General features: G+C 37.2%; 1 protein-coding gene across 3 annotated transcripts in view; it reads right to left on the reverse strand.

Moving 5' to 3' along the window:
- Positions 1–1,250: 1,250 nt before the first annotated feature.
- The window catches only part of COL25A1 (collagen type XXV alpha 1 chain), a gene marked incomplete at its 5' end in the record, with an annotated part of 478,255 nt that continues 459,290 nt past the window's right edge, over positions 1,251–20,215 (reverse strand). For all 3 annotated transcript variants that reach the window (XM_082389178.1, XM_082389177.1, XM_082389176.1), the window contains one exon: positions 1,251–19,048. In XM_082389178.1, the coding sequence (XP_082245304.1) occupies positions 18,950–19,048 (99 nt within the window). In that variant the 3' untranslated portion in view covers positions 1,251–18,949. The remainder of the gene's footprint in view (positions 19,049–20,215) is intronic.

The raw sequence follows: 20,215 nt of genomic DNA on the forward strand, positions 1-20,215 counted from the left end.
AATGGTAGAGGCACCAAGTACCTCCCAGAGGGCAGAGGGGTGGAGCTGTAAAGCGGTAACATTTGTCCTGCATTAAGATCCTCACTCAGTCACTTATTTCTGGATAACCAGTGATCCAACTTCTCTGAGTCTCAGCTTTTTTATTTGTAAAAGAGAGAGAATAACATTTACTTCTCAGCGTTGTGAGGATTCAGTGTGACAGTATGTAAAGTAACATCCTGTCACATGCTCTTTCAGGAAATCCTTTAATAGCTTAATATTTTGAAGATAAATAGAAGTCAATAAATATTTAAGTATTACCACATTGAGAAGAGTTTCAAGTATTCTTACTGGTATAGCATGAGAAAGGTATGAGGTGTAAATAGCATCTTTATTTTACAAAAAATATCAGTGCTATGTTAACTACTTATAATTTTTAGAAGATGCCAATACTACAAAATTTGATAATTTGTAGTTCCTTTAAGTTTATATACACAATCAAATAATCTGTGTATAATGGCAGTGTGGTGGGCAGAATAATGACCCCCCCAAAGATGTCCATGTCCTAATCCCGGAATATATGAATATGATATGCTATATGCTAAAGGTGAATTAAGATGCAGAAAAATTAAGTTCGCTAATCAGCTGACCTTACAATAGGGAGAATCCTACATTATCCAAGTAGGCAAGTGTAATCACAAGGGTCCTTAAAAGAGGAAGAGGGAGGCAGAAGAGGAAGAACCAGAGAGATGGCAGCATCAAGACTTGGCCTGATGTTGTTGGCTTTAAAGACGGACGAAGGAGGCCATGAGCCAAGCGGTGCAGGCAGCCACTAGAAGCTGGACAAGCCAAGGATACTTCTCTCTCTACCTCTAAAGCCTCCAAAGAGGAATTCTGCCTCGCTAACACCTTGATTTTATCACAGTGAGACCCATTTTGGACTTCCAAACTATGGAACTGTAGGATAATATATTTGTGTTGTTTCAAGCCACTAAATTTTGCTAATTTATTACAGTAGTCAGAGAAAAAGAACACAGGCAGTTCCGTTTCTTTCTTTCCAACACTTTCAACTTTTTATTTTCTGATTGCATTGGCTGAGACTTTCAATACAATGTTTAATAGCAGAAGTGATATTAAATATCCATTTCTTGGTTTTGATTTTAAAGGGAATGTTTCTAATATTTTGCTGTTAAGAAAGATGTTTGTAGATTGTGGTGATTTTTTTTGTTTGTTCTTTTTTGTTTTTTTTGGCCACCCGGCATGGCTTGCAGGATCTTAGTTCCCCAACCAGGGATTGAACCCCGGCCCTCAGCAGTGAAGGTGCAGAGTCCTAACCACTGGACTGCCAGGGAATTCCCAATAAAGTGTTTTTTTTTTTTTTTAAAAAAGAAAGATGTAGACTTCCCTGGTGGCCCAGTGGTCAAGACTTCGTGCTTGCAATGCAGGGGGTGTGGGTTCCATCCCTGGTTGGGGAACTAAGATCCCACATGCTGCGTGGCATGGCTAAAAAAAAAAAAGTAAAAAAGAAAGATGTTTGCTCTAGGTTTTTAATATATTCATCCCTATATCAGGTTAAGGAATTTGATTCTATTTCAATTTTTATCAGGAATACCTATTGATTTTTATCAACTGCTATATTTCAGCCTCTTCATTCTTGTGTTGTATATTTCCTTTCAGCCCCACCTTTTGTTGTATCGAGAGCATAACATAATTAGGCTTTTTCCCCTTTCTTGTATTTTTGGGAAGGGTGATGAGTCAGGGAGGAAAGAGCTCTTTTAAAATCAATGAGTCAGGGACTTCCCTGGTGACGCAGTGGTTAAGAATCCACCTGCCACTGCAGGGGACACGGGTTCAAACTCTGGTCCGGGAAGATCCCACATGCGGCGGAGCAACTAAGCCCGTGTGCCACAACTACTGAGCCTGCACTCTAGAGCCCATGAGCCACAACTACTGAAGCCCGCGGGCCTAGAGCCTGTGCTGTGCAACAAGAGAAGCCTGCGCACCACAACGAAGAGTAGCCCCCGCTCGCCACAACTAGAGAAAGCCCGCGTGCAGCAATGAAGACCCAACGCAGCCAAAAATAAATAAATAAATAATAAAATTTAAAAAAGTAAAAAATAAATAAAATAAATGAGTCCTTTAGGCCTGGAAGTAGAAAAGACATCTTTACTGTTGTGGCATTCTCAGAGCAGCACTAAAATTTTTAGATGAATTAAAAAAGAGAAGTGAGAGCTAATTATGACAGTATGTTGTGGACACTAAATTATGGGCCGTAAGTTTAGAGTAGCAATAGTGCAAAATATATGGCTAAAGCCATCTAAAGATAAATTCTCTTGTCCAACATTTTTACCCAGTTTTTCCATTATCACTTGCCTTTGTTTATGTTTGTTTTTACTGATATTTTATGAAAGGGAGATAGAATAGTCTAGGAAACTCCACAGTTATTCAACACCATATGGCTAGGATATTTGATATTTTGTTCATATACCCATCATTTCAGCCACAGGTGGAGTCAACAACTCTTTCTTCCACAGTCTGACAATGTCAGTGTGCCTATCTGCTCAATCTGCGACTTGATATACAGGCTCAATATAAACGCGGCTCACCTGCTTTTCTTAGTCTCATATTCCAACCTCCCCTTCCATTTGCAAGTACAAACTCATAATTTAACCAGAAAAATTGTTTCTGGTTGACTGCCTATTATGTGCTCTGCTGAAACACATTTCCCACATGGGACGTTATTACTCTTGGATTTTGCCATTGCCTTGAATGATGGATTTGAGTCGACACTCAAATCAAGTTCCTATTCAAGCAAAGAAGTGAATCCTAGTACATTTTAGAGTGGAGATGTGAGAGGGGATTGAGGACAGCAATGAAGATGAAAAAGAGGAATGGAAAGGTGAGCCAAAGAGTGAGGTGTTACCAACGAGGACATCTTTGAATACAGTCACTCCTTGGAGCAGCTCCTGTGATAGGAATGTTGACTGAGCCACAAGACACAAGGCACGCCGACTGCCTGCATGCCTGGGCCCTGGCAGGTGTTGATTTAGATCAAATAATGCTCTAGAACAGCATTTTCCAAGCTGTGTTCTATGGAGACTGTATCCTTTATCTTTTTCATGGACATTCCAGTACATATTCTTTTATTTTATTTTATTTTATTTTATTTATTTTTGGCTGCGTTGGGTCTTCATTGCTGTGTGTGGGCTTTCTGTAGTTGCGGAGAGCGGGGGCTGCTCTTCGTTGCCGTGTGCGGGCTTCTCATTGCGGTGGCTTCTCTTGCTGTGGAGCAAGGGCTCTAGGCACGTGGGCTTCAGTAGTTGTGGTGCACGGGTTTAGTTGCTCCGCATGTGGGATCTTCCTGGACCAGGGATCGAACCTGTGTCCCCTGCAATGGCAGGCGGATTCTTAACCACTGTGCCACCAGGGAAGTCCATATTCTTATATTTAATGATTTTATTTGTGGACTACCCATTATTATTTCATAGGACATTGTTTTCTAGAGAACACTACTTGGTCCAAAAGAAATGAGGAATAGCTCCCCCAAGTCTTTTTTGCTTTTGCTATTTGATGTTGATATTGATATGATATTGATGTTGCAAGAGAACAGAAAAGAACATGCCTATAGAATTATGTTATCATGTCTGAGTCAATGAAACAGTCATGTGATTTTTGACAAGAATTGTAAGCTCACTCTTGCATATTTTCATGCACAGTTGCTCATATTATCCTTGGATGGCTTGTTCCGTATCCCTTTGGGTTATTGCTTTCATTCACTTGTTTATTTAACAAATATTTAATGAGTGCCAACTCTTTGCCAGGCATTGTGCTGGACATTCAGGACTTAAGAGCAAACAACACAGACATCCCTCTCTGTGGAGCAGTCCCGTGAAAAAGTGCTGTGAGAAATGATATCCAAGATGCAAAGGGAGCACAGAGGTAGCAAAGTCTAAATTGAGACATAAAGGATAGGTAGGAGTTAGGGAGGTAAAGTGGGGTTTTGGGTGAAGAAGGGATGAGAAAGTGACAGACTGGGGCTCTGCCAGTGACAGAGAAGACCCTGCTGAAGAACTGAAAAACAAGGGCAGGTTGTCTAGATAAAGTGCAGGGGACAGACTGATGAGAGGCTGGGCCAGAGAAATAGCTATGGACTGAGTAGGAAGGAGCTTGTAAACCAAAATGAGGAATTTGAAATTTATCCTGAGAGAAATGAAGAGCTTCAGTGTAAAAAGTTTTAAGAAGGGAAAGATCATTCTGGCTATAGCGAAGGGCAAAACCAACTTTGTGAGAGCTGCTACTATAGTGATCCAGTCAAGAGATACAAGTTACCTGGCCTTAGATTGTCGCCATGGAAACGCTATGAGGATGGTAAGTCTAATGTATATTGAGCCAGTAGAATTAGCTGGTCATAGACAGTGATTGAGGATGATGAGGTAGAGGGTTGAGTATCATGGGTAAGTTTTGTTTTTGCCAGCTGCGTGAGTGGTGATACCATTCTCTGAGATATAGGGCACGGGAGGGAGAACACGGTCGGGGGACAGAGGGCAAGTTTAGTTCTGCACACGCTGAGTTGGAGGTGCCTGCTGTACATCCAAAATTATGTAGTTGCAACAAAAACTGAAGTTTGGAGATCTGGAAATATTGGTGGCAACTTAATTCATAGGACTTTAGGCGGTCACTGAGGAGACCATCTAATTTGGTGGAGCGGTAGGGGCAGAGCTTAACAGTGGACTGAGGAATGCATGGGAGGTGAAGAAGTGGGTGTGGTCAGTATATAATTAGTTTCCTGGAAGCTCGTCTTTGAAGGCAAGGCAGGAAAGAGGGAAGGCAGTAGCTGAAGGGGTACCCAGCACTGAGGAAAAGCTTTCATGAAAACGAAAGGTATGCAAATATTTAAAAATCCCTTTAGGGCATAGTCTGAAGAAAAGAAGTTGACATAACAGAACAAGATCCCCAGAAGCCTGGGGTGAAAGTAGGGCATTTGGGCAGAGGTTAGACTTAAGGGGGAAGAGTGACATCATTTTCTATTGTACTAGAAAGGAAGGAAGAAATCAAGGATGTAGATGCGGGTACATTTTCAGTCTTGGTTGGAGGGATTTGAGGGAATCTGTTCTGTGGATTTCTTTTCTTCTCTGAATGCAAGATCAGCTACTGAGAGTGAGAGAGGTGAAGATAAAAGGAGAGTGGAAAAAGTTTGACATCTTAGCTAAGGAAACACAGAAAGACTGTTAGTTGTTGGGAGTCAATAAATGCACAGGTGAATCTGAAGACTCTGAATTTATGGCGGGACCAATCTGTACCATTATGTGAGTTTCTCCTGTGGTGCTGGGTGGAGTAGACCAGGTAAAGATGCAGAGAAGGTGGACAGATGGATTATTATAGTATTTGGCTTTTTCCAAATGGACAAATGGAAGAACAGTGGGATAACAGACTTATTGGCATTGGTGTAGATGAGAATTTGAACCGTGTAACCTAAGTTGGAGAGGAGAGGAAGTGGAGTTGTGTGGGACCTGATAGGAAAGAGGCTAAGAGAGCAAAGGGAATGGAAATCATTATAAGGTTCAAGAACAAGTATAGTGGGAGTTACTGGGTGTGAAGTTCTGGCAAAATAGGGAGAGGGCTCAGAATGAGATGTTTCAATATATTATTCCAGAGTTGGAGCAGTTCCAGGGGTTGACAAAATCAGTGTGTGAGGGGAGTAGGTGCCAGAATTGGACGGTGTAAAAAGTCATTAGAAACAAGGTCTGAGAAGGTAACGTACTAAGGTGTTGTTTGCATTGCCCATGTTGATGTTTAAGTCACCTGTGATGGCAGCACTTAGGGTGAAGAAAATTAGCATAAGCCAGAGGCCAAAGTCTTCAGTGAATGAGGGAGAATGACTGGGAGGCCAGGAGATGATTGCTGAGGAAGGGAAAAGTGTGGTAATAACCAAATAATATAAGCCTCAAAGAAGTAGGGCTTTGTAGAATACGGGTGGAGAATTAATTGTCTGGAACCAGCAATGGAGGGGCAATGTGCATGCTCAACTTTCTCCCCATCCTTAAGGTATGTGAGGGCTGTTGGAGAATTAGCAGTTTCCACTTGAGAGAGTTGCCCAAGGGCGAGCTCAGAGTTTTAATTAACAGTGATGATGAAAGAAAATTCCCCAGAGAGATTCACAATAAAAGGAAGGTTGCCATCAGTATATGAATGCCACAAACATTCCATTAAGATAGACTAGACCAGCAGTGTTTCTCAAAGAGTGGACCCTGGACCAAATGCATTATCACCAATGAGGAGGCTGTGAGAAACAAAAATTCTCAAGTCCTACCTCAGACCTACTGAATCAGAAACTCAGGGGGTGGGGCCCAGCAATGTGCTTTTTTCAGAAACTCCAGTTGATTCTGATGAATGATGGAGTTTGAGAATTCCTGGACTTGATCTAGCTTCCTAATATATAAAGGGGCAATGAAAAGCTAGGAAACACACATTGAGAGAAAGAAGATTTTCAGTAGGTAAATATTTGATGTTTAAATGGATGACAGCACCACGTGCGGTGCACAAAGGTGCAGATAGTCCCAAACAAAATCATGGTTTTCAGTTGTCTTTGGCCTGAACCTCCCATCACGATGTGTTTTCTGCTGTTTGCTCCTATTCTCCATAGGGGTAGCTCAAATTCTCTCTACTTTCTATAAACTTTTAATCCTCTCTGGCCACTTCTTAGATGACATTGCCCCCTATTTCATATAAAACATATTCTTAATTTAGATTTGAAAGAGGTCGTAACACATTTTCCTTTAAGAATTACCTAGAATGCTAGGAACTAGCTGTGTGGGTTGCTTTATCCATTATGTAGATTAACAAAATTGGTAGTCCAAGTGGGTTTTGTTGTTGTTGTAACTTCTGTCACTCATTTATTCATTTAAAAATATTTACTGGGAACCTGTGAATTGAGTTCATCCTTGGTTCATCATCTAGCAGGGGAGGTAGATAAACATACAATTATCAACAACTGGATAAGTGGTATAGCAGTGACACGTAAAAGCAATTACTGGAGCATAGAAGACAGAGAATCTAAGCTTGGCAGGAAATGGTGTTTCGGAAATTGATGCATGGGTTAGGTCTTGAAAGAGCAAGAATGCTTTTTTTTTTGGACAGGAAAGTAGGATTTATGGGTGGGCGTGAGTAAGGAGAGGACAGCGCCAAGGCTCTCGTGAGTGCAGGGCCCGCCATTGGTCCAGGGGCCACGATTAGGGATGTATTTGATCCCACAGCCATCCGGGATGAACCGCTTTTCTGCCACCATGTTTTCAAATTCACCCGCATTAAACTTAGTAAATCCCCACTTCTTGGAGATGCCGATCTTCTGGCGGCCAGGGAACTTGAACTTGGCCCTGCCGAGGGCCTCAATCACATGCTCCTTTATTCAAAGCTTGGTATGGATGAACATTATGACTTGGCCAGTGTGGACCCTGGCCACTGTGCCCTGGGGCTTTCCAAAGGCACCGCGCATACCTGTCTGGAGCCTAGACTGGGGACAGCATGACAGTCATGAAGGTCCACTGGAAAGGGCTCTCCCCAAGGTCCCTTAGGGCAACCCGCACAGGCAACAGGCTGCATGCACTACCGAGGAGGCTGCTGTTCACAACCGTTGCACACCAGGCCCCCACGGGGAAAAGAGCACCTTCGGCTTAACTGGCTGCAAAAAAAGAGAGCAAGAATTCTTTAGGTGAATGGTGGGGATGGGGATGGAGACTGTTTCAGGCCTAGGAAGCAGCCAAAGGGACCCTCAAATAGTTTAACATGGGAAAACCTTTGGGTAAGGGTTGCTGACCAGCAAGCAGTGATGCTATAAAGCTAGACAGAGTGGGATCACAAAGGCCTTTGTACTTTATACCAAAATAAGTATCTGCATGATAATGGGGGACTGCGGAGGATTGTAAGCAGGGGAATGGCATGGTTAATTTCCCTGCAGAACTGCTTTCAGTGAAGTTGGTTTTGGCACACGCACTTGGCTTATAATGAGGAACATTATGAAAACCTGCTGTAATGTTCATTGTAGGAGTGCCCTAAACGATAGTGCCCACTCTAAGAAATCTCACGTAAGACACTTCTTATCCATCAGCTTTGATTCTTTTGAGGAAGTAGTATGTTTTCACTTTACGGATGATGTAAACGTGTAAACTTATTTCTTTTTTTGTTATGGACACCAAGAAGCTGAGAGCCATACAATTTTAAGTCTTACATCTTTTCATTACAGCTTTCTTTGTGGCCTTGAAATTTGTTTAAGTATGGTTTTCTTGGTTATTTTTAAGTGTATTTAATTTCTTTATAAGTGTTTGTTTAATGTGCCTCAAATGCTATATGAAATGAAATGGGATGATAAATTCATAAATAAATAAGACACGGCCATGTTTGCTTTCTCTGAATCATCAGAGTCATATCGAGTATGAGGTGGAGGGGAGGTGGTTATTAGAGGCAGGTAGGCCAGCTCAAAGGCTCTTCTAAAAGTCCGAGAGAGAGCTGGGGGGATCCTAGGCCGAGGCAATGGTAATGGATGAGGAGAAGGGAGGTGGATCTCAGAGATATTTAGGAGGTAGAATTGAAAGGATTTGGTAATTAGATGCTGTACATATGAAGGAATGGGTGGGTGATGAGAGGCAGGTGGTGTCCAGAATGATTCTGACTTTTCTATCATGTTTGTTTGACTGCAAGGTGGGGGATGGTATGTTCACTGTCATATGGAAGTTTGTAAGAGAACCGGGTGTAAAAATGATGAGCTACCTGTGGACATACAGATAGATGTGCCTGTAACAGCTGGTCTGGAAGGTAGGAGAAAATCTGCAATACAGATAGCAACTTGGTCTTTGTGGGAGTGAATGAGTTTTCCTGGAGAAAAAGTGTGATGGAGAAGAACAAAAGCAAAAGAAGCATGTAGGTCAGCGTCCTGAGGATTATCATTTAATGATCAGGTAGAGGAGAAAGAGCTGGCAAAGGAAAATGAGAAAGAAAAGTAGAAGATACACTGTTGGTGGGGATGTAAATTGGTGCAACCACTATGGAAAACAATATGGAGGTTCTCAAAAAACTAAAAATAGAGTTGCCATATGATCCAGCCATCCCACTCCTGGGCATATATCCAGACAAAACTATAATTCGAAAAGATACATGCATCCCTATATTCATAGCAGCACTATTCACAATAGCCAAGACATGAAAACAACCTAAAAGTCTATCCACAGATGAATGGATAAAGAAGATGTGGTACCTATATACAATAGAATACCACTCAGCCATAAAAAAGAATGAAATGATGCCATTTGCAGCAACATGGATGGACCTAGAGATGATCATACTAAGTGAGGTAAGTCAGAAAAAGACAAATACCATATGATATCACTTATATGTAGAATCTAAAATGTGACACAAATGAACATATCTATGAAACAGAAACAGACTCACAGACATAGAGAACAGACTTGTGGCTGCCAAGGGGGAGGTGGGTGGGGAGGGGAAGGACTGGGAGTTTGGGATGAGCAGATGCAAACTATTATATATAGGATGGATAGACAACAAGGTCTTACTGTATAGCACAGGATATTCAATATCCTGTGATAAACCATAATGGAAAAGACTATGAAAAAGAATATATATGTGTATAACTGAATCACTTTGCTGTACAGCAGAAGTTAACACAACGTTGTAAATCAACTATACTTCAATAAAAGTAAAAAAAAAAAAAAGAAAACTAGGAGAAAACAAGAGTGAAGGGACATGGGAGCTAAAGGAGAGTGTTTAAGAGGGTCGCCTGCATCTAATGTTATTGGTAAAGGCAAAAACGATGAGGGCTGAAAAGTGTGCTCTTTTAGTTAGGACTTAAAAATAATTGACGACCTCAGTGGGGCATTTTGTCATTCATTATTCAATACATTGTCATGATTACTATGTACTACATTCTAATCACATGATGATGACTGATTTGATGTGGTGCAGATAAGAGTCAACTGAGCATAAGGAATTTTAATTCATCAAGACAGGAAATTCTGGAAGAAAAGTGAATTTGGAGGAGAAGTTCAGTATAGTTCTTACTATCTAATAAAGAGAAAGTACTAGTCTTTTTTAGAAAATCACTATAGCTAGGCACTAAGTTGAATGGCAGTGTTGCAATATTGCGGAAAAGTAGAATAAAATTCTTTACGGACTGTGTTTAAATCAGAGAAAATAGACCAAGGTGTTCATGAACATCAATAAAGCTTTATAACAATACAATTCATTACCATTGTTTGGATTAATATTGTAATAATTACACAATTTTTACATTATGAAAATAAGTCATAAATAGTGTAAAAATAATTCTGAAGATCAACTTCTCACAAACTAGGAACCCTGAAAACAAGTTAAAAAAGCAAATAAAAACAAATTAGAAACTGAACACAAGGCAATTATCTCCAGGCTGCAAATCAAAAACCACATGCGTCTTTTGATTCAGTAATCTCAGCTGGAGAAATTACAATGAAATGAAATAAGAAATCAAACAGGGAGAATTCAATCTTTCAATTATTTACACTACTGAGAAAAACAGGTTTGTGCCATATTTACAGTGGTAAGACACAACACATTCTTAGAATAATCAATTACATGAGACTGGCCCACAAAACATTAAGAAAAATATGCAGTGTAATGCTTGCCAAAATATTTGTTTTGCATTTTTCTCTTACTTTGTATTTATGTTATTTTTTTGGCAATATAAAAATAGCTGCACATAGAGATGAACTTTAAAATGTAAAAAATACAAATAAAAATATAATATTTTCTAAAGGAAAATCAGATACATACATCTTTTAAAAATGTTATTAAATTGCATGAAACATTTACAACAGTATAAAGAATATTCACATAAATGTCAATAATATGTAAGACATTCTTTTGTGAATCCAATTTATTAATATTTCTGAGATATGTGAGAATATCCACTGTATTTTGAGAAATGTTGGTACTTTGTTATCAATAAATCAAACGTCAGGTTGAAAAAGTCTTATTCCCAGAAGGACAGTTCTGTCAATAAGCAGCATAGGGAAACTTATGCATTTAAATACATTAAAAAAATCAGAAATGCCACTAAAATGTTTCAGTATTGAATTAGCAAAAACAAAGTCCACTAAAAATTTAAGCTGGAAGGGTATCTCTGCTATGGTATATAGTAAATCCAGCTGATATGAAGCTATTTCAACAAAAATGGGAAAAAGTAGGGACTGAAGGTCTTTATATTCTAAAATAACTTATCAGAATCATAATTGGTCAAGTATGTTAATTCCACTAGGAATGAATTGTTTTAACAGCCAGAATCACATGTGACTGTTCTTAATCATTATTTTTGAGAATATAAGATTACGTTGTTATGGACTTGACTTTCTAGAGATAGCAAGGTTTTTGTTTTTTTGTTTTGGTAGAAATTAGAAAAGTTCATTTTTGGTAATGTTAATTATTAATATAACTTGATTATCAAGAAATAGAGAAAAACAAGATTTCAAATATCAATATCTGCATGTTCCTAAGATCATTTATTAGAAGATATGAAAACATCACCCACCTTAACAAGCATAGCTTATTTCTGGGCAAGATTATACATAGTGGCCAAAAAAGAAAAAAAAAAAAAGATGAAAAGTGGTGTTAAATTTTTATGCTATAATAGTAACATTAAAAATAAAACTTTGGAAAATTAAGCACGTTGTCTAAGTGATAAAAATATAATACCAGTTAATTTTTCCACAGATACTGACATGCTGATTTGACCACTTCTAAACTAGTAGAGAGGTGTATATATGTATATATATTGTAGACAAAGGACATATAGAATGAACTACTGGATGCATAAGAGTTCTTACTATTCCATCAGAACATCATGCATAGGATTCAAGAACAGACTTTTTTTTTGGTAGAAATTCAAGATATTCTCATGTTTCCTATGAAATCAAATAAGAAAGAAAAACCTTTCAAGACTGCTTTTCATAATGAAAATGAAAACTAGAAGAAAAATTTCGGCATATTTATGGGTCAGGTACTCTCTGAATGTGTGCAGACTTGTCTAATGTTGGTTTTGTCACACTTAATCAAACTCTATAAGCTAAAAGATGAGAGTAAAAGTTGATAAAGGCATATGGTATATGAAATGAACATGAAATAAGAGGATCCACAATCCAAGTACACACATATCATCTATAGGTACACTGTTTTGTTTTCTTTTACATTAAGAAAGACTGGTCATTGAACCATAATTATAGTAAATCCATAAACTTGAAAAATAAAATCACGCACTAACAGTTTAGGAATGCTATTAAACAGAGAAATGAAATTATCCATAGTAGAGTTGCATTGTCCATAAAGAAAAAGAAAAGAAATACATTAGCACCAACATAAACGGAAAACAATTTTAAAGCTAAAACACATACCAGTTTGGCATCCTTAAAAGATGCTTATCAGAAATAGAACCTGATCTTATTTCCAATGTCTTTCATGTATTTTTTCTTAATCTTCTATCCAATAATAGAAATTAAAAGAAAGCAAACTTAAAGAAAAATATGTAGCTGCCAACACATATATCGGCAGACACATTCATTAGTTCATTAGGCAATTATTTGAGGATTCTCTATATTGATAAAAAAATGGATGATTTAAAATATTTTAGTAACAAAAGTTGAAGATTATGCATGTTGGTTAAGACCTAGCAGTTCCACGGAACAAAGAGGAGGACCATGGTCCTTTTGTGTTCCCCAAGGAAATGTATTGAAAGTTTACAGCTTCCTTTAATCATGGAATAAAAGGCAATATTGTCAAATCAGTTATAGAGTAAAACCTCAATATACACATAGGACAGAACAGTATTCTTAAAGGGCTGTGTTTAAAAAATACATATATTTTTTGTACGTGAAGTGTTTCTCTTTTGATGTTAAGGTATTCTCTTTTGAAGCTGTGCAACTTTTAAACAGTGATCCATCTCAATTCCTCTTTCTACTAGAGGAGTAGAAAGAAAGAGAGATAGGAAGAAATATAGCCACCAGATTTTTCTCAAGACACTACTGTTTGTTTTCCTGAAGAGACTGTGGTTTTACTCGTTTTAGTTCATTCTTCCAAAGCATTTAAGACAAATTGTTTCAGACACTGAATAAAATACCTTATCCTAACCAGATCATACAAGAGATGGGTAGAAAATGCCCTCTGTTGTTTTAAAAATGCTAAACTGGTTTCGGAGTGTGGAATGTTACTACAGATGTTATCAATTTGATTGATAGATTAGCTCAAACATCTTTCCATTCTTGAAAACGTAATGGAAACAAAAAGAAGGCATTTTGTATAACTGAGCATTATATATTATGAAAGAGATCATAAGGATCTTAGGATCCTTGTCTTATAATCATATCTTAACTGTTGTCACCATAAGCCAATGATGAGATAACTTCCCCTCTGCTGGTGAAAACCTATACATGAAACCAGAAATTTTCCCACAAAATGGCATGAAATGAGAAATTATATTGTCCAATGGGCTGAAAGAGTGACTACTCCTCATTGATGAAGTTTCTCCTAATGTAACCCTTCCACTTAGAACAAGTCATTTCAAAACATGCTATCAACTCTTTACTGTGCAAAGAGATGCTCAGTCTAATACAGTTAGGTAACTTTTGAGCAAGTAGTTGAAAAATACTCTTTATGGCAACTATATTTCACAGCTTTCTGAGATCTCAGATTTGGTCTGTGCATAAGACAAACATTTAGAAATGTAAAAAAGATCAAGAAATCTAAATATAGACACAACTTAGAACTAAATAGAACTACAAGAAATAGAAATGAGTTAATACGATCAAATGTGACCAAATCTTGACTTTATCTTAACTGATAATCACTATATATGTTATATTCATCATACAAAAAAAAGTCAAAAAGTACTGAAAAATTGTTTAACTTTGATGCTTTACAATGACTGAACTGAAAATGGAGCTTCTTTTATATTCTCTTCAATTATTCAGAACAGGAGATAAGTTAGCAAATGGTCATCTTGACTGTTGGTACCAACTTATTAGGATTTGAAGACTTTCCTTTAAAAAATTGTTCAAAATAAATGTGACAAAAGCTGGAAAAAAATCTTTCTTGAATATTCCTGGGACTAAAAGAGAAAAGAAAAAGTATTAAAAAGAATGGAAAATATCTTTCTGTTTCTAGAAGTTTGTAGAAAATGTTTAACATGGGTTGGATCTTGGAAGGAAGGGAAGCTCTCATCAGCTTCAGTAGAGATTGTAGGATGAGCTCTCCTACATCCTCAGGAAAGGTTATTTCAGCCAACCTCTTCTTGGGACGTGTTGTATCTTCAGCAACCTGAGCTTTGGTGAGATGTACACACCCTTTGTCCTCAGGAACAGGGGCTGCCATTCCAAGAATCTCCTACCCAAAAGAAGTGCAGTATGCGTCTGTCATTTTCCAAAAGCACCCATGTTAACACTTGCTGGAATTCAGTTTATTAAAAAAAAAAAAGTCCTCTATTCTGGGTGCCTGCCTTTGTAAACCTCTTTCCTACTTGGTCACATGAGAGACAGTGCAGGAGGCTGAACCAATCCTTTCTCTTCATCTTCACTGCCAAGGGCAGCCCAAGGAAAACTAGTGTCAGCAACCATCTCAGCCCCTGGACATTTCAACCAAAGAGGCCACGTGAGCCCACAATAGTGGAAGCTGAAGATCTGCAGTTGGGACCGCAACTCCTTTCAAAATACAAGACCATTTGTGTGTGTGTGCTCTCCGCCACCTTATCACTTTTTGGCAATGAGCCATGGTGTAACCCCCTTGAGATGACAAAAGAAATAAAAGTTCAGATGTGATCAAAGGACTCATAATGCAGCATGCTAGCATCTGAGTTTGCACGGCAAGCAGGCTTGGCACACGATCATGCTTTTTTAGTCAGTTTCAATGGGTGGTGTGGGCATGAGTAGCAAAGGTGAGTAGGGATGTGACGATAAACTCTAAAATCAGTCAGTAGAGTACGTTTTCATAGCTTCGAGTTCATATTTGGTCACGATTTCATGTAAACTATCTCATGGCACTTTTTGTCCATGCAATTAACAAGACCAAAGTAAGAAATTAGCAAGAACAATCAATCTCTATCACTATGTCCATGTAAATACATATCTTCACGTAAGATAAAGAGATACTGATCTATATTTTTTGCAGGCTTCTCACTGGTTTCACATATTGCCCAATTTCAGATGTAAGGGAAGAAAAAATGGATATGTGTACTACTGCAAACAGGAAGAAGCAGCTATATGTAAACATCTCAGACTTGTAAAATCTGCAATCCAATTTTCAACTATAAATATAAAAAGTGGACCATTATATACACAACTTCATGCTTGGAAGGTTAGATTCATCACTGCAGAAAAACAAACAACAAAAAAGACAAATGTATAGAATTAGTAGTTTAGGATAAAAATTCCAAATTAACATTTATTTTAAGAAAACTGGTAGAACCCTGACTAGAGGGGTTTTTTTTTTTTTTTAAATCAATGAGCCAATTGATATGTCCTATACATTACTTTTCTAAAATTCATCAAAATTTTTATCCTAGGTTCAACCCACATTTTGTTTTGCCACTGAGAAGTCTGTGGGAAGTGTTTGTCTCAGTTACTATTCTGGGAAAGCAGAAAATTAGGATTTTATCACAGATGTGCCATAATTAAAAACATGTCCTATATATGGCTTATATAATCTTCTCCAAGCATTAAAACACAACTGTGGAAAAGGTTGAGGATTCTGACCTCAGTGGCATTGTTCACTTCACCAGTGCCCAACTCTAACACTCTACTCCCTTTGGGTTCTGGTTTCCCCTTTCCTTTTTCTGGCCCTGCCCTGCTGTGAAGGGCGTGTAGGGTAGACCTCTCTGCTGTCAGGTCTTCAAGCTGTGTTATAGGTTCTATTGTGATATAAGGATCTGGAAATGTCTGGTTCCTTGTTTTGAGCAGCCATAATTACTAAGGTTTTCCTAGAACTGAAGTTAAGTCTGAGAGAACAGAGGAACAATGGTCTTTGAGGTATAACTTATAGAGCAGATGTTGGTGACAATCTTCACTTTTACTCAAAGAAAAATCCGTGAGAAAAGTAGAATGTCCAGAGAAGGAGAATAATAAAGATCTCTTCATCTCCCCACCACAATGGTGACTCATCTTCAGAGTCATCTTTCAGTTCAATAATTAAAAATATTTGCTTTTCTCTCTCCAGTAAAAATAGATGCTATATTAAGTGTGCTTAAGAGGCTGGGTACTTTCTGATCTTTAGAAATGAAGTTCACTCAATGTTACACACATCATGCCAAGGCCAGAGAATGTGTCTACAGGAAATATTCCTTTCTCCAAACTCCCACTTATCTCAAATTTCAAACAGATGCATTTTTTTGAGAAACCAATGTTTTGTAAATAATCTCCAGAATTTTAAAGATTCTTTTTTCCCCCAGACTTTAAAACTTAATTTAAAAAATCTGTCACCTTAACTTTAGGAAGATTCTGTTGCAAACCTGTCAGCCCTATCTGGAAAAATGAAATTTCATGAAACATTAAAAAATATGAAGGCTATAGGTATTTTTCCTATTAAATAGCTTTTAATCTCTGGATAAGGACAGATGATAACTTTAATAGCTTGTAAGTATTTTCCTAACCATAAATTCTGCCATTTACTCACCGTACGAATTACAGTGTGAATTAGTATGTCATTATTCTTCAAAATTTAGAAAACTGAACTATATCTAGAAAGAAAAGTAATTTAAACAAAGATCAAATAGTTTTACATGGAAAAACTATTATTGAGAGTAGTATGACTAACAGGACTTGTTCACAGTGATTTCTACTGTGGCTACAATCTGAATTTTCAGTCAAACATTTACCACTGTGCTCTAGAGACTACTAAACATAATGTTTAAAAAAGTAGTCCACTAAAACAGGACTGAGTAATCTACTGGCTTTCTTTTAAAAATATCATTCAAAAATTAATTTGATTTGACCAACAGTGTATTTGAGATAGCTAAGTTGACCACATAAGAGATTATATTCAATAGAACATTTCATTTTTCTAATTGTTTCTTTCTTCTTTTTTGGGAGGATGGGGTGTTGGGGAAGGATAATCACTATTGTTTGCATTTGATTGTGTTGGGGAGTGTGGTGAGCGATACTGAAGCTTTACCATTGAGTTATGATTTTTTTTACCATTTAAAAAATTTTATTGAAGTATAGTTGATTTACAACATTGTGCGTTAGTCTTTATATAAAAAGAGGCTGGATTTAAGACAGCCTTAATCTTATGTAGAGCATAGTGTATATTCTGAGGAAAAATAAGTACTTAAGAGGTAAATTTCTGATTTTCTGAGCTACTCATATTAGCTCATATTACTAGGTTTGGCTATTTTATGAACCAAAAAGATGATGAATCCTTTGCTTGCTGCCCTTATTTTTTTGCCTTCACAAAAAAGGAAGTGATTTAGAAGCAGCCAAAAATGATGTGAACCCAAGTGCTGAGTAGTGTCAGAGGGTGGATAAAGCAAGCCCTTCACATCTCTCTCCATGTAAAGTGTGCCAATGACTGGATTAAAAAATCATTATAGTATTAGATTACAGGGCAAAGGTTAAAGAGCAAATGGTAATTCCAGCTCAAGAAGGTATTAAAAATTCTGAGAACAGGGGTTATGATGGTAAAAGGATAGTTTTCTCAGGTGAAGAAGAATATAATGATAGCCTCATCGTCCCAAGAACCACTTGACCTCAGCTGTGATGGAGCTAATGATCTGACAGGCTGAAAGTGGAGTATGGGAAGCTACTAAATAAATGGGAGAGAAGGATTTTCTTTCCCTCAACAAGTGGGGTGAAAGTAGTTAAGCAAGAGAGTGAGTTTCACAGGATCTCCTCACAAATGGAGTTGATGAGATGAGAGGAAAATAAGTCTCTCCTCATCTTTTTGCAATCCTACATAGTTTTGCTGTAGGCTTGCCAATGAAGCAAAGCCTATCAAAAATGACCAAAGAAGCCACAGGTGTTAGAGAAAAAAATTTCAAAATGATGAAAGAGCATGTATACTTCCCTCTGGCTCATTTTCACATCAGTAGAATTCCTTTAACCTTAGGTAGCATATGCACAGTCCTTTATAATTAGGTGCGCACCGTTACTGTGTAAAGGTCGGGTATTCTCTGAAAGGCACAGCGCATACAGATCTCTTCCCTCCTTAAAGTTCTGCCATTGCTTTCCATTGTCTACTTCTAGTTCTGTTACATACTAGCTCTGTGTCCTTGGAAGTTACTTAACTTCTCTGAATTTTACTTTCCTCACTGGCATCATTCACGATAATAATACACTATAGGGTTATCAAGAGGATTAATATGAAATCCTATATGAAAGGGCTTATCACACAGCCTTTGTACAAGAAGGTCCTCTATGAAGAATAATTTCCCTTCTCTGCTGAATACATACACAGTGACTATGGGTGGCCACATGTAGAGGCTAGAGCAAAATGATATCGTCAAGGACACCAACGTAAATATAACCAGATTCTCCTAAATAAATCAAGACATCATCGAAGAAAAGAAAATTATGCTTACATTTTCTGCTTTCTCAGCTTTGTGACTAATATTGACAGGGTTCTACCATGTATTTGCATATTTGCCTAAGTAACTGAGTATAAACAGAAAAAGAATCACAATTAAGAATAATTTTAAACAGTAGGAGGAAAAGGAGTTTGAGACAAGCAAACCATTGTCAAGATGCACTGCCCCTTTCCATTCTGAAGAAAAGATTAAATAGGGAAGGTTCCAAATTACAGTGTTTGCCAGGAATTATTTTTACTCATCAGTTTAGGAAGAAATCAGCAGCAAACACCATCAAAAGATATTCTAGAGATGGGATCTTTTGCTTTTTAATACCCAAACACCTTTCAGCAATGTCAAATTCAAAAAATCTGTTCTAAATGGAAAAGGCTAGGCCAGGTAAAGAGAAAGGGACAGTGCTTCTTTTAGAAATAATTCCGTAAAGCCTACCTTTTGCCAACAGCCAGGCATGGGTAATCCATCTGGCCCCTATTTTAAAAAGAAGAATAAGAATTCCTCAGGTTCCACGAAAGTGATCATACTTCATAATTAATATGCACAGAGGCTTAAAAATGAATATCTACCTGTTAGATGGCTTTAGTCATAGGCATCTTTTACTAATAATCAACTCCCAAGATATTACCCAACATTAGTTAAAAGGACAAAAATTCGAATGTTTTCCAAAGTGAGTACACATTTTTCAAATAAATAAAATATAGAAAGATTTATACTTAACTTTGAATAATAATTTGTAAAACCTAGTGGTCTACTTAGTTATATCTCTAGATAATAAATCTGTACTATTTCTCTTAATTTCATTAGAACGCATTTTATAATTATCTTTATTCAATTAATGGAAATAACTTCTCTTCCTGGTCACTATGTTCTATGGTTGAATGCATGATAATGATGAGTAATCAGTGGTGAACCATTTCTATCTGAAGTTTATAGCTCTCCATATGGAGTATCTTTCAACTTTTCTGTATTTAAAGCAGATAGAGTAAAACATTAAATTGATTGAATTAAAAGGCAGGCAGCCAGTCTATATCTTTATAGTAAAATGTTATCCATAGTCTTTCTCAATTTTTAAATTAAAATTCTTCAGAAGCCAATTAACAAATTCTGAATAAACAAGGGATTCTTAAATGTTGCAAAATTTAGTTTCACTTAAAGGGTAAGCACTCTTCAGATACAAATGATATAAATAAGGCAGGAAGAGTTGATATATTATGAAGCATGCTTGTGTTTTCCTCCAACAAAATGATTGTAAAATACTATTTATTGTCAATACCAAGCAAACAAAATCAAAGACTGGGCATATCATTTTGACATTTTCTAATTGCAATTATTGACTGAATAAAATTTTCTTCTACAATACAATCTCTTAAAAGACTTGAGAAACAAATTTATCTTTAAAGAATCATGCTTAGTATTTAAGAATAATATAAGAACATGCAGACCAAGTATAACCATCAACACAGTCATAAAAAGTTTTCCTTTACACCTCAGAAAATTTGCATACACTTTCTTTTTAAATGTAAAAAAAAAAAACCAACACCTTGAAATAACTTTATAAGATATTTGGGAAAAAAATCGGTAATGCCAGATTGGTACAAGGAGAAGGATCACCCGGTAGAATTTTAGATTTTAGTATAA

This window comes from Balaenoptera borealis, assembly GCF_965194805.1.
Source record: "Balaenoptera borealis genome assembly, chromosome: 4".
In the NCBI taxonomy this organism is placed as follows: domain Eukaryota; kingdom Metazoa; phylum Chordata; class Mammalia; order Artiodactyla; family Balaenopteridae; genus Balaenoptera; species Balaenoptera borealis.